Raw genomic sequence first — 15,248 nt, forward strand, 5'->3', positions numbered from 1 at the left:
TAAATGGAGAGATATTTCATGTTCATGAATAGGAAGACTCAGTATTGTCAAGATGTCACTTCTTCACAACTAGATCTAGAGATTCAATGCAATCCAGTCAGAGTTTTAACAAGTTGTTTTGTGGATATTGACAAACTTATTCTATAGTTTACATGGAGAGATAAAAGGTCCAGAATAGACAACACAATATTGAAGAAGAAGGAGCAAAGTTGGAGAATGGATGTTACCTGACTTCAAGACTTACTATAAAGCTACAGTATAGTATTGACAAAACAACAGACAAACATATCAATAGAACAGAATAGAGAGGGGGAAAAAAAGGAGGTTAGAGTGGGAGAGAGCAAAAGCATAAGAGACTCTTAAAAACTGAGAACAAACTGAGGGTTGATGGGGGGTGGGAGGGAGGGGAGGGTGGGTGATGGGTATTGAGGAGGGCACCTGTTGGGATGAGCACTGGGTTTTGTATGGAAACCAATTGGACAATAAACTTCATATATTGAAGAAAAAAAAAACAGAATAGAGAGACCAGGCATAAACCCACATAAAAAAAAAAGTCAACTGATCTTCGAGAAAGGAATAAAATTAATAAAATGGAGAAAAGACGATCTTTTCAACAAATGGTGTAGGAACTACTAGACATCCACATGCAAAAAACTTAAATCTGTACCTAGGACTTACACCCTTCATAAATTAAGTCAAGATGGATCACAGATTGATCTGTTTATTTATTTTTATTTACATCCAAGTTAGAATATAGTGGAATAATGATTTCAGAAGTGGATTCCAGTGATTCATCCCCTAGGTATAATACTCAAGACTCATCCCAACAAGTGTCTTCCTTAATGCCCCTTACCCTTCAGCCCACCCCGCCCACCCCCAATGCTCCAGCAACCCTCAGTTTGTTCTCTGTATTTAAGAATCTCTTATGTTTTGTCCCCCTCCTTGTTTTTATATTATTTGTGCTTCCCTCCCCTTATGCTCATCTGTTTTGTATCTTAAATTCCTCATATGAGTGAAGTCATATGATAAGATGGATCATAGATCTAAATGGAAAATACAAAACTATAAAACTCCTAGAAGGTAAAATAGGAGAAAACCTAGATGACCTTGAGTCATCTGGGTATAGTGATGCCTTTTTAGGTATAACACCAAAGACATGATCCATACAGAAATAATTGACAAACTTGATTCAATTAAATTAAAAAGACTTCTTTGTGAAAGACAATATCAAAATTAGAAGACAAGCCACAGACTAGGAGAAAATATTTGCAAAAGACATATCTGATAAAGACTGTTATCCAAAATATACAAAGAACATAAAACTCAACACTAAGAAAACAAGCAACCCAATTTAAAAATGGACAAACGACCTCACCAAATGAACAGACACCTCACACATGACAAGTTAGCATACAAAGAAATGTCCAGATCATATGTCATCAGGGAAATGCAGATTAAAACAACAGTGAGATACCACTACATATCAGTTAGAATGAAACAAATCAAAACACTGGCAACACCAAATACTGGTGAGCAGAAGAAATTCTCATTCATTACTGGTGGGAATGCAAAATGGTATAGACACATTTTTGGGGGTATTGTTTATTTACTTCTGGGGAGAGAGAGAAAGCACGTGCACACAAGTTGGGGTGGGACAATGAGAGAGGGGGACAGAGGATCTGAAGTGGGCTCTGTGCTGACAGCCTCTAGCCCCACGTGGAGCTCGAATTCGTGAACCGTGAGATTATGACCTGGGCTGAAGTCAAACGTTTAACCATCTGAGCCACCCAGGCGCCCTGGATAGCCCCTTTGAAGACAGAAAGATGGTTTCTTACAAAACTAAACATATTCCTACCATCCCATCCAGCAATCATGATCCTTGGCATTTAACCAAAGGAGTTGGAAACTTACATCAACACAAAAGCTTGAAAATGGTTGCTTTTAGCAACTTTATTCATACTTGTCAAAACTTAGAACCAAGAAAGATGTCCTTCTGTGGGTAAACAGATAAATAAACAGTGGTAATTCTGGCAATGGAATATTATTCAGCACTAAAAAGAAATGAGCTAGCCAGCCATCAAAAACATGGAGGAAGCTTATCTGAATATTACTAAGTGTAAAAAGCCATTTTGAGAAGACTACCTATTGTATGATTCAAGCTATATGACATTCTAGAAAATGCAAAACTACAGAGACAATAAAAAAGATGAACAGTCGGAGCACAGAGGATGATTATAATGGAGAAGGCCATGCACATGTGGGGGCAGGGGAGTATATGCGAAATTTCTGTACCTTCCTCTCAAGTTTATTGTAAACTTAGAAGTGTTCTAAAAAATAATCTTTTAAAAAAGTTAGTGTAGTCTTAAATATATCAAAAATGATTTGATATGCTTTGGGAATAATATTTACTATAGTAATATTTTATATGAAAGTTTGCATTTATACGTACACAAATCTTAATTTCTCATGCATTGAAATTAAAATATTAATGGATTTTTCAGAAATGCCTTCTTTCTCTCCAATGTATTTCTTTTCTTTTTTTTTTCTTTTAAGATTTAGTTACCTTAGAGAATAGGGTTTCCAGAGTATTTCAGTGAATAGATACAACATTTACATTCTGTTGCTAAAATTTATAGGTAACATTACATAGTTTGTAGTTACAGAGAAGAAATCTAAGGTTTTTGTGTCTTGACTTCCATCTATAGTCTCGGTCATCTTCAGACCATAAAGTATGTTTTTCATCTTAAAATTTTTTTCAATTATTAAATGGGTCATATAACCTTCTAATTAAATTATTCAGCAAAGCTAAACAAGGATATTATAAAGACATGAGCAGTGCCAAACAAAACAAAACATAACACTGATTGGAGAACTGGAAACTTCGTAGGCCCCCCACATAGTCTGCATGTATATACTATAAATTACAGTAAATCTAAATATTCTATCTGAAGAGAATTACCATTAAAGTCAAATTTAAAAAAAGTTTGTTTTAGGTTTATTTATTTATTTTGAAAGAGATAGAGACAGCGTGAGCAGGGGACGGGCAGAGAGAAAGAGAATCCCAAGCAGACTTTTTTGGTAAATAACCCAATACAAAGATTGTTTTATTTTCATAAGTCAATTGTTTTCTATTAAACTGCAAATGCATTACTGGTGTTTTGACATATTTTGGTAAAGATTGGAAAATGTGAAGAATAAGAACGTGAAGAAACAGTGTTTCATCCTTTTAGGTTTTTAAGTTTGTATTCAATGGCATCCTTGTCTTTTTTCTTCTGGGCCGAAACTATTGTGATTCCCTTGAACAAACTTGCCCATCAAGGGATACGCTTGCTTAAGCAGAGCAGGCTTCTGAACTGGTCGCCGGTTTTAACCATGAGAAATGATAGAACAGGCTACAAAAAAAATGTGTTGAGCTGATTTTCTTGGAATTGCTTCAGAGCAGAAGAGTCACCAAGTTCATGTTTCATGGAATTGAGTGGGTGTGAAGTGTGTGATGCTTGAGAAAGACAATGTCTGGGAGGAAATGAAATAGTTCAGTGATTATCTTTCCAATTAAAAAGTAAAGGTTTCCTTAGTTTTAGCCTGAAGGAACTGCTAGTTAAAAGTTACACCATCATCAACAGCTAAGCAAAAACCAGAACCAAAACTTACTAGTATATGGTTAACAGTTGGATTTCATTTTAATGTGGTACTATATACGTAACATAAAAATTTCCCACTTTAACCATTCTCATGTGTACAATTCACTAGCTTCAAGTATGTTCACGATGTTGTGGAACTATCACCACTATCTATTTTTAGAACTTTTCATCATCTCAAACAGAGACTCTGTACCCACTAAATAATAACATCGGCGTCCCCTCCTCACCAGCCCTTTGTAACTTCTATTCTTTCAGTCTCTATGAATATGTACATCATGTAAGTGGAATCATACAAGATATGCCCTTTTGTGTCTGGAGTATTTCACTTAGCACGTTTGCAAGTTTATATATGTAGTAGGAATCAGATTTCTTTTTATGACTGAATAATATTCCTCTGTGTGTGTGTGTGTGTGTGTGTGTGTGTGTGTGTGTGTGACACTCACTATATTTTGCTTATCCATTCATCTGCTGATAAACACTGGGCTTGCCTTTACCTTTTGACTACTATGAATAATGTTGCTATGAACATTGGAGTACAAATATTTGTTTGAGTGTCTGCTTTCAGTTCTTTTGGGTATATACCTAGAAGTAGAATTGCTGGATCATATGGCAATTATATGTTTAACTTTTTGAGGAACAGCCAAACTATTTTCCACAGTGGCTATATCATTTGACATTCCCTCCAACGGTGCACAAGGGTTCCAGTTTCTCCACAACCTCGCCAATATTTGTTATCTTCTGTTTTTGTTTCCTGATAGTAGTCTTCCTAATGGGTGTGAAGTGATAGAGCATTGTGGTTTTGTTTGCACTTCCCTAATGACTAGTGATGCTGAACATCTTCTCATGTGCTTATTGGCTATTTGTGTATCTTTTTTGGAGAACTGTCTGCTCATGTTCATTGCCCATTTTTTAAATTGATTGTCTTTTGTTGCTGTTGAGTCGTACTTTACATTTTATGGATATTAATCCCTTATTGGATATATTATTTACAAATATTGTCTCCCATTTTGTGGATTGTCTTTTCACTCTTTTGACTGTGTCCTTTGATGTACAAAATTTTTAAATTTGGGGGAAGCCCAATTTGTGTATATTTTCTTTCATTGTCTGTGCTTTTAGTGTCTTATCCACCCCACCCTACCCCCCACAAACCTTTGCCAAATACAATGGCGTGAAGATGTTTCCTGATGTTTTCTTCTAAAAGTTTTATAGTTTTAGCTCTTAAGTTTAGGTTTTTGACTCATTTTGAGTTACTTTTTGTATATGCTTTAAGGTAAAAGTCCAATTTCATTCTTTTGTAATGCGGATACCCAGTTTTCCCAGCACCATTTCTTGAAAACACTGTTCTTTCTCCATTGAATAGTCTTGGCACCCTTGTAAAAAGTCAGTTGATCGCATGTGTAAGAGTTTATTTCTGGGCTTTCTATTCCATTCTATTGGTCTTTTTGTCTCCCCTCTGCCAGCACCACATTGTTTTGATTACTACAGCTTTATGGTAAATTCTGAAATCAGGAAGTATGAATTGAGTTCTCCAACTTTATTCTTTTTCAAGATTGTTTTGCCTATATAGGATCTCTTTGGATTTCACGTGATTTTATGAAGTTTCTTTTTTTTAAATTTATACAAAAATGTCATTGGGATTTTTATAGAAATTGCATTGAATCTATAGAACTCTTTGGATAGTGTTGTCATCTTAATGATATTAAGTCTTCCATTCTGTGAACATGGGATAGGTTCCCATTTATTTAGCTCTTCTTTAATTTCTTTTAGCAATATTATGTGGCTTTCATTGTACAAGTCTTTTGTCTCCTTAATTAAGTTGATTCCTAAGTATTTTATTCTTTTTGAGGCTACCAGAAATGGAAATGTTTTCTGAATTTTTTTCAAAGTTTTTGTTAATAGTATATAGAGTTGCAGCTGGTTTTTGTGTTCTGATTTTGTATCTTTCAACTTTGTTGCATTTGTTTATTAGCTCTAACAGGATGTGTGTGTGTGTGTGTGTGTGTGTGTGTGTATAAGCTTTATGGTTTTCTACATATAAAATCATGCCATCTGTGAAAAGAGATAGTTTTACCTCTTCTTGAGAGATAGTATTACTTCTTTTCCGGTTTGGTACTTTTAATTGTTTTTGTTTCTTTTTTTTTTTCTCGCCTAATTGCTCCAGCTAGAATGTCTACTACTATGTTGAGTAAAAGTGGTGAAAGCAAATAAAAGTGACAGTCAGCCTTCAGAACCCACAATTCGGATATTCTGGAGGACAAGGCCCAGGCTCTAGCACGTCGCACCAGAAACTCAGTCTGCGCCCTCATGCTGCCAGCCGCAAAGAGTGGGGATGAACGTGGTAGCCAGTGCCACCAGGGAAGGTTCCTACTAGATTCTGGGGTTCCAAAATAGTTACCGCAGACCGTTCCTGCCAGTTCAACAGTTGTTGAAGTGAAATGATGGAGTCCTAGAGCTTCCTGTTTTGCTATCCTCAGTGATGTCCCTCTCCCAAAAGTTGGATTTCTTTTTCTTGCCTGTGCATTCCTTCTAGCCTGATAAATCTTTGTTTCAATAAGGTCAAGGTCTTGGGGTAAATTCTTTGTGGGACAGTTGGTTTCCTTTTGTTTCAAAGTCACAGCCTTATGACTGATCTTGGTTGGCTCTGTGGCACTTTTATGTAAATCAAAAAACCTGAAGGGTGAGTGTAGAGAGCATTCAATTACGTTTTCTTTGCTTCTCAAATTGATATAAATCCAAATTAGGCCAAATTTTTTAAATTTATAGAAATTGTTTACATTTAAAAGCCATGAAGGACTCATTTAAAATATCTTTTTTTTTCATGATAAGTTAATGAAACAATGTTTTAGAAAGAAACATTTTTGTTTCATCTGTACTGTTTCATAACAAACTTTTTTTGTCAGTCAGGTCTTAGCCTAATGGGGGGAAAAAAAAACCCTTGTCCTGTGTCCTACATTCTTAGCACCTTTTGCATTCTGTTAGAATAATCTTAAATTTAGGATGTTTTTAAAATAATCAGTAACAGGACTATATCACATTTCTTATTAGGAAGCAGTTTATAACTTTATCACAAAGATGATCAATCTTGGGGCTTTCCACTTGAAGATAAACTATTCGTTTAAAATTAAAGAAAAAATGCAACGTTTCCAGCAGCCTTCGTTTTCGAATTGCTAATCTTTAACACACTCCAGGTGTGGGTTGGCTCTCTAATTACTGATATCTGCATCAAGATATTCTTTTTTATTTATTTTTAAATTTCTTAACATTTATTTATTTTTGAGAGACAGACAGAACATGAGCAGGGGAGGGGCAGAGAGAGAGGGAGAGACACAGAAGCTGAAAACAGGCCCCAGGCTCTGAGCTGTCAGCACAGAGCCCGACACGAGGCTCGAACTCATGAACTGCAAGATCATGACCTGAGCTGAAGTCGGAAGCTTAACCAACTGAGCCACCCAGGTGCCCCTGCATCAAGATATTCTTAATTCATGTTTTACTTGTGAAAATAACAAAGATAGATGCTTAGGGATTAATATTGTGTCTAATGAACGTTTTTGTTCTTCAAGAAAGAATTCCACCCATCATGTAATGAATATACATTCTTTTGACCAAATCAGCAGAGTTTCTCGTGCCAAGAGGTCCCTTCCAAAGTTGAAGAACCAGCATGATTGAGACAGGGCATCAAGGCTTTATCACAAATCTTGTGTCACTGTTTTCTCTGTTTTTCTAGAGCAAGCCTTCTAGAACTTTCCCCCTCCTAGCCCTGCTGAGATTCCCTCTTAGGTTTAACCTCTCACTTTTCCTCTGGCCGAAGCACCAAAGCTCTGTGAGAACTGTTTCTTTTGAAGCTAAGAAAAAAGGGGACTCTAAGCAGTGAATATAGAGAATGAGGGGTATCTGTTTCAGCCCTTAAGAAAATGTCTCCAGCGTCAAACTGTCCTTTTCAGTGCCTGTCATTTCTGTCCCTTCAGGGTGGGGTTGGCTGCTGAGGCACCGCTGGTTCAGCTGCTTCTCAGAGGGAACCCCGGCTCTCCGGCCCAGGTAATGGCCTCCAGCTGGCTCTTCACCAGCCCCATCTGAGCCGGCCCTGAGGCACAGAGCTGTTTCACTTCTCTCCTTCCCAGCTCGCCCAGCCTGGCTCCGCGTTTCTCACCATCACCCTTTCACCCCCCTTCCTCACCCCTCTCCCCCATGTGTCTCTTTCTTCCCTTCCTCTGTGTCTGCTCTTCTCAGAAGTTAGCTTACAAAGCAAAGTTGTAACTTTGAATTCCTGTTTTTCCAACTACCCTCATGTGACAGGATATCTCCTTATTGGAGGTTTTCCCTAATTTCAGAAGCCCTTTAAAAGTGAGAGCTTCCTCCACATTTCTTTTCAGCAGGGCAGCTCTGAGAACACAGTAGGGGAAGGGGTGACTGGGTGCCTGCGTTGTCTGGCTTCCTGCTTACCCCCTCCTCTCCATCAGTGGAAGGAAAGGATAAACTCTGGGCCATGAGGCTGTCCCTGCTCCTGGTTTTCGTCTGTCTCATTCCGGTGGCTGTGCAGCTGTTGGGTAAGTTGACCGAGGTGACAGCTTTCTGACTTGGGGCCTGGAGGCGCACCCTCCTCTTTGGGTCAAGGTTAGTGGGGTCCTTTCAACGCTTGCGGTGAGGAGGAAAGCAAAAGTCCTCTGCGCCACCAGCTCTGGGGGAACCTGGTCGCCTCCTCCTGGCTGCCGGGCCTGGAAGCTGGGGACCTTGAGCCCAGAGGCTGCTTCTCAGGCCAGATGTGCCACCTGGTCCCGCAGAACCCCTGTCTCCTCCTGACATCCCCCAGTTCCCATTGTTCCTTCCCTGGTCTGTTCTCCGAGGGATTTCCTCTGTGGTTTGTGCATTCTCGCTTTCAGTGCACAGTATTTCTGTCTAACCTGCAAGAAATAATCTTGTGAGTGTTTTGGGCCACAAGGAGGGCGGGTCCTGGTGTCTTTCCTCGTGGTGGGTTTAAGGACAGGATCGTAGAGCATCCTCCAAGGAGGGATTCCATGAGATTTTCACCATGCTGCTTTTTGCCTGTGAGCAAACCTTTTAATCGTCCATAGTTTTTATAGCTACAAATTTCACCCTTATCAGTTTTCTAAGTTGTTCAAACTGATTTATACTTGTTTTCTTCCTCCCTTTCTTTTTTCTGGAGACTGGCAATTACTTAGGAGGAACAGATTCACAGCTTTTCAAATCCTCAAAGACATTATCAAGTCTCTCTTTTCTGTCTCTCTAGACTCAACCTGCTTAAACTTCAGAAGGAGGGTGCCAGTTAGAATTTGCATTCTCAGTTCCCTTTGGAAATGAGATCGAAAGGGCTTCACCTTTGAAATTCTGGTTCCTGATCCCCCCGTTTTCTCCCAAATCAGCACACGCCGTCTGTGCCCCTTCTGTGCCAACGGCACTTTGTGTTCTCCATGTAACTGTGGGGGCACAACTGGGACCACACAGATAACACAGAAACCCCAACCACCAGGAGACTGCCCGGAGATAGTGCTGACCACAGAAAATGTGAAATCATGACGAGCATTAAGTTGCAGTGATTATAAAAACACAAGCCAAGGCACCCTGCCCCTGCCGGGAAACTACTTAATTACTCTGTGTTTTCATTTCCTTGTTTATAAAATGGGGAGCATGATGTTATTTGGCCCTGTGTTTTGTTTTCTTTTTTAATTCATTAAACATTTTTTTAATATTAATTAATTTTTTATTTTAGAGAGAATGCATACACAAGTGGGGGAAAGGGGCAAAGGGAGAGGTAGAGACAGAAAGACAGAGGGAGAGAATCTTAAGTGGTCTTCATGCTCAGCACGGAGCCTGATGTAGGGATCAGTCCCACGACTCTGAGATCATGCCCTGGGCTGAAATCAAGAGTTGGACGCTCGAATGACTGAGCCACCCAAGCGCCTGTTGTTGTTGTTTTTAAATTTATTTATTTGTTTAAGTAATCTGTACACCCAATGTGGGGCTCAAAACCATGACCCCAAGATCAAGAGTCCTATGCTTTGTTGACTGAGCTAGCCGGGAGCCCCTGTATACCCCTTGTTTTTGCAAGGATTCAGTGAGTTGCAAAATGTAATTTGTTTGTTTGTTTATTTATTTATTTTTGAGAGAGAAAGTGGGGGGAAGCAGGGGGAAGAGAGAAAGAGAGAGAGAGAGAGAGAGAGAGAGAGAGAATCTCAAGCAAGCTCTACGCATGGAGCTGATGCAGGGCTCAGTCCCACAACCCTGGGATCATGACCTGAGCCAAAATCAAAAGTTGGATGCTCAACCAACTGAACCACCCAGGCACCCCTAAAATGTGTAGAACATAGGATGGCCCATAGGAATTGCTTGGCAAGTGCTAGCTATTAAAAGCAGGGACTTCTGGTTCCCACAGTAATCATTAACTATCCAATAAAAGCAGTATATTAAGCATTTAAGCGAGAGATTTCCCAAGAAACCAATGCTGAGAAAGATTCTTGGAGCTTAAGAAGATATTTGGCCTTATTCCTGGCTACAAAGCTTATCTCTCAATGTGTAAGGGGGGCTGGAGAGGAGATGCTTAACCTAAGCGAAAGAACGCCATGGGGTGGGTTTAGAGGTTTAGACATCATCACAGTATTCATGTTGCAAATCTGTCTCATGGAAGGGAATTAATATATTCTTCATGGGCCCCAAAGGTTAAAACTAAAGCCAGTGAAAAGCTTTTAAGAGTTGCCCTGTCTCAAATAGAATAGTCTGCTTAGGAGTAAGTTCCCTGTCTCTGAAGGTCTTCAGTTGGAACCTGGACAAACAATTCTAGGGTTCTGTGTGTGACCTGAATTTCTAACCCAGGGCAGTCCAACAGAAACATCATTGGCCACATTATGGAGCCACACTCAAAAAAAAAAAAAAAAGTAAAAGAGAAACAGGTGACCTTGATTTTACAAAGATATTTAATTTAACCCAATATGTCCAAAATATTGTCAGTGAACATGAATGACAATAAAACATTGGAATAGTTTCACACTCATTTTTTAAAAGTTACATTTTCAAAACACAGTATTTTATACTTACAGCCATGCATCAGTTCAGACTGGCCTCATTCAACTGTACAATAGATCCTTGGGGCCAAGGGCTACCATATTGGGCAGTCTGGCTACTAATTTTCTTTATACTGACTCTTAGTGCTTTGGGGCAAGAAATGTTTCTCAACTTGCCTAGGAATTTTCTCCTCCTTGAGACAGCAGGATGCCTTACTCTGATGAATGTCTTCCTCTTCAGAGGCACAAATACAGGGGAAGCAGGGAGGTGCTGAAGGTGATTACTCAGAGAATAAAAAGCAAACAAAAACATGGGTAAGGGAGCTCCTTCCCCAATTTTTTTTTTCAACTTGAGAACCTATAATTCTGATTTTACCTTTTTTTGGCTTAGGCAGCACATGAACAGAGGTTAGTTGCTGCTGCATTAGCAATAGACCAAAGGTTGTATCAATTCCCTGCACCCCCTGCAGCCTCTTCCCTGGCTCCCTACCCATTAAGAAAATCCATGGAAATGTCTCCCTACTGTCTGTGGTGTATTCTTTTTTTCAACCCAGAACCCTTTGTCCCACCTTCCTGAGAGCATCCCACATCATCAGCACCATGAACATCCACACCATACCTTGAGGGGCCAGGAGGCGAAGCTTGAGGGGAGACAGGTTCTTACCCTTCTTGCCCTGCTACCCATTCGGCAGGAGGAATCGCATTCAGCACCAATGTTTAGATCTCAGTGGGGATGTCGTCACAGTCAGACACAGTGAGAGATGCTCAGACACGATGGTTGGACCTCAGCAGAGAGGCTTAGCTCAAAATGGGATGGTCTGACTCATAAGCAATGGTGTGTTGGTAAACTTAACAATTGGTTCTCAGAAGAAAAGCACTGATGTGGGGCACTTAACTAATTGCCATGGTGGAACATTCCTGCCATGGTTGATTTCAAACTACCGATGTGATGGCCCTGGAGGCAGAGCTGGAAAAGATGCCAATAATAGATCTCACTAGCCAATGAGTGTAAAAAAATACAGTGAATTTGATCTCCGGTGGTCTTGTGCTGCGTCCAACCTCCTTGTTTTATAGGTAAGAAAACTGAAGTCCTGACATGTTAGGTGATCTTTCCTGAGTCTCACAACTAGTTACTGGCACAACCTGTTTAGTGCTTAAGACTCCTGACTCCTAATGGAACATTCTTTCTATTAAACAGAAGCAATTTTTTTTTTCCTGAATGAATGATTGGTTTAATACCAATCTAGGATTTCTTCAAGAAACTATTCCCCACTGCTGTTCGCTTGGTCATTTTAATTTTCATAAAATTTTCTTTATAATATTTCTACTTTTCTTGATTTCTAGCCCCGTCATTTCTTCCTTTACTTGTGACTTCTTTTAGATGCCAGATTTAAGACATACTTTCTAAAGTTACTGAGCAAAACCAAGTCCTTATCATCTTTCATTTTTCAGTTCTTGTTATATTTGTCTATTTTTCCTGTTAGTGTTCCAAACTTCCTCTGATTTTTCTGAAATTGAGAGATGGAGACCTCGGTGTGTAAGATATTGCAGATATAGGTAAGATGGCAATTGCCTTGTTACATGACAATTCAGCGCCTGAGGAGGGTGTTGAACCAAATTTCTAGGTAGGAAGAGTCATCATTGGCTAGATGTGAACTTCACAGAGTCAAATGTGCTCAACCTCAGTTAAAGACAAAGATGCCTGTCTTCAGAAAGGAACTACAGGGGCACCTGGGTGGCTCAGTCAGTTGAGCATCTGACTTCGGCTCAGATCATGATCTCGTGGTTCATGAGTTCAAGCCCCACATCAGGCTCGCTGCTGTCAGCCTGTCAGCTCAGAGCCTGCTTTAGATCCTCTGTCTGCCTCTCTCTGCCCCTCCACTGCCTGCACTCTCTCAGAAATAAATAAACATTAAAAAAAAAAAAAAAAAAGGAACTAGAGATCACAGGCATCCTTTGACACTCACATCTGGTCTCTGAGACTGAATCCCAAGCAGCTAAGGGAGAACTAGGAAGTCACAGAGGCCACAAAAGGAGTTGAACGAAAGGAAAGTAGTTTCTACTTCCTATGTGTCTCTACATAGCAAAGAGGGAGTCAAACTGATGTGGCCACCATCCTCTTGGCCACCATCAAGCATTGTTGGATGGAAAAGTCGTGTAGTTAGTTTGATCTAGAAGAGTGTAGTGGAAATCAGACCGACCAAAAGCGAGAATAAAGAAGGTAAGAAAGCAAGTGCCCTTTCAAAAAGAATTGAAACTGACATGGAAAAAATAATGCATTCTAAGACAAATTTGCCCAGTTACAAACCAAGTTAAGGTCATTCAAGCTAAGAGCACTTTCAGATCCTTTATCACATTAATTAATCACTTTCAGGTCTTTAATCAGATCCTTACAACAGCCTGTGGGGTAAGACGGGTAAGGGGTAGTAGCCGGCTTTTACTACAGGAGAAAAGAGGCTCGGAAGTCAGCTAGCCAGGAGGGACCAGAGCCGACTCTCTGCCAGTGTCTTCTGACTCTGAGGCTAAGAAGTAGACAGAAGTTACCAGCCGGAGTGTGTTGACCAGGAAAGACGTACATGTGCTCAAAACAACAGTATGTCAAAGAAGGGCTTAGTCCTTCTGTTTGTACCAATTGTTTAGACTTTTCACCTGGGGAGGGGAAGGAGGGAATTAACACTGGAGTGTTTACAACATGCAAAAGGACATGCTGGGTGTCTTACCTCAATTATCTCATTTAGAAGTTCAAAGCAACTCTCTCAGGGAACATTATTATCCCTATTTTACAGATGAGGAAATCGAGGCTGGAATGATTAATTTAACTGAGGCAACACAATGAGGGAATGGTGGAGCCAGAATTTGATAACAAGTTTACTGACCCCAAAGAATATACCTTTCTCCACCACATCACGTGTCTCTTGAGTTTGGAAACTCTGGAGTCTCCACCATTTCTGTTCTTCTGTCCCTTTCTCTGGGCTGCTGCAACATCTCTATCTGCTCTAGTCGCATCCTGTTCTGAACCACTTCACGCTGTCTTCAAGACTGATTTCCCCCAAGTCAATGAGAACAGTTGCCGCGTTTCTAGCAATTTCTGTGTCAGGAACTGTTATCGGTGCTTCATTTAGATGATCTCACTGAATTCTCGCAACAACCAGCAGATCTTGTTATTCTCCCCTCATTTTTCAGATGGGGAAAAGGAAGCACAGGGTGGCTTAGGAACTTGACCAAAGTCACACAGCCAGTGAGCATCAGAGCTCTGATCGTGTCATGATCAGAGCACCGTGATACCTAAGGATTAATTAGCACGGCTGCGAGGGGAAGAAGAGTGGCATAGTGTCAACACCTTACCTACAGATTTTGTTTGTCTGTCTGAGAATTGGGGGAGAGGCTGGCATTCTGGGGTTGAAGATCCAGGAGAGAAAGGAAAGGAGAACGTGTGGAGAGACAGAAGGGGATAGAATCCAGGATACGGGTAGAGAGATCAGCAGACCGAGGGAGACCTGCTGAGACAAGAATGAACTAGCCCAGGAAGGGTAGAGATAGTCATATCTTTAGGAAAGGAGACAGGAAGTTGGAGGAATGTCTAGCTCCTGACCTCTCCTTTCTCCTCGAGGTCATAACCCATATTGGATTCATAGCTGTACCTCCCCAAATAGCCGAACGCAGTGACTTAAATTATTGGGTTCTCTGAATATTCGGTGAATAAATGAAGGAGCAAAATGAAAAATAAAATAATTCTCAATTTTTCCTCTATTTTTTAAATTTATTATTTATTTATTTAAAACAAATTTGGGGGGCGCCTGGGTGGCTCAGTCAGTTGAGCGTCTGACTTTGGCTCAGGTCATGATCTCGTGGTTCATGAGTTCGAGCCCCGCGTCGGGCTCTGTGCTGACAGCTTGGAGCCTGGAGCCTGCTTCAGATTCTGTGTTCCCTCTCTCTCTGCCTCTCCCTGACTTGTGCTCTGTCTCTGTCTCCCTCTCAAAAATAAACATTAAAAAAAATTAAACAAATTTTTAATGTTTATTCATTTATTTAGCGAGAGAGAGTGCACACATGCATGCATATGAGAGGGGGAGGGGCAGAGAGAGAGGGAGAGAGAAAATCCCAAGTAGGCTCTGTGCTGTCAGCACAGAGCTCAACACGGGGGTACCATGACCTGAGCCGAGATCAAGAGTCAGACTTCTGACTGACAGAGCCACCCAGGCATCCCTCCTTTATTCTTTTGTTCAATCTTCCTAAATCTAACACTGTAATCCTTAGTCTTCTCCCTGCCCCCAGCACTTGGCATAGTGGTTTTTTGCATATACTACGTGCATGATAAGTATTTGCTTTTCGCCTAACTTCAGTTCTGGGAGGACGCATATGTAGGTTTTACGTTCATTTACTGAGGCTTATGGACAGATGTCTTTGGGTTGCTCAAGACGCTGTCTCTGATGGTGATTTGAGTGAACTAGTTTACTTGGGAGACAGTCCCAGGAAACACCAGCAGAGGAGTGGGGAGCTGAGACCAGAAGGGAAGGTGCCAGTGACCACTGTGGACAACTGGGGTTCAGCCCTGCTGGGGCGCTCTGGGGGACAGTGTAGAGTATGTGCCTTA

The 15,248-nt window shown here is 40.6% G+C and overlaps 1 protein-coding gene across 1 annotated transcript in view; it reads left to right on the plus strand.

Annotated features, from left to right (window-relative positions):
- Nucleotides 1-7,864: 7,864 nt before the first annotated feature.
- Nucleotides 7,865-15,248, plus strand: part of MRC1 (mannose receptor C-type 1) — a 98,691-nt gene continuing 91,307 nt past the window's right edge. The window contains exon 1 of the mRNA XM_015077833.3: nt 7,865-8,185. Coding sequence (XP_014933319.1) covers nt 8,125-8,185 — 61 coding nt within the window. The 5' untranslated portion in view covers nt 7,865-8,124. The remainder of the gene's footprint in view (nt 8,186-15,248) is intronic.

Source organism: Acinonyx jubatus, chromosome B4 (assembly GCF_027475565.1).
Source record: "Acinonyx jubatus isolate Ajub_Pintada_27869175 chromosome B4, VMU_Ajub_asm_v1.0, whole genome shotgun sequence".
Lineage (NCBI taxonomy): Eukaryota > Metazoa > Chordata > Mammalia > Carnivora > Felidae > Acinonyx > Acinonyx jubatus.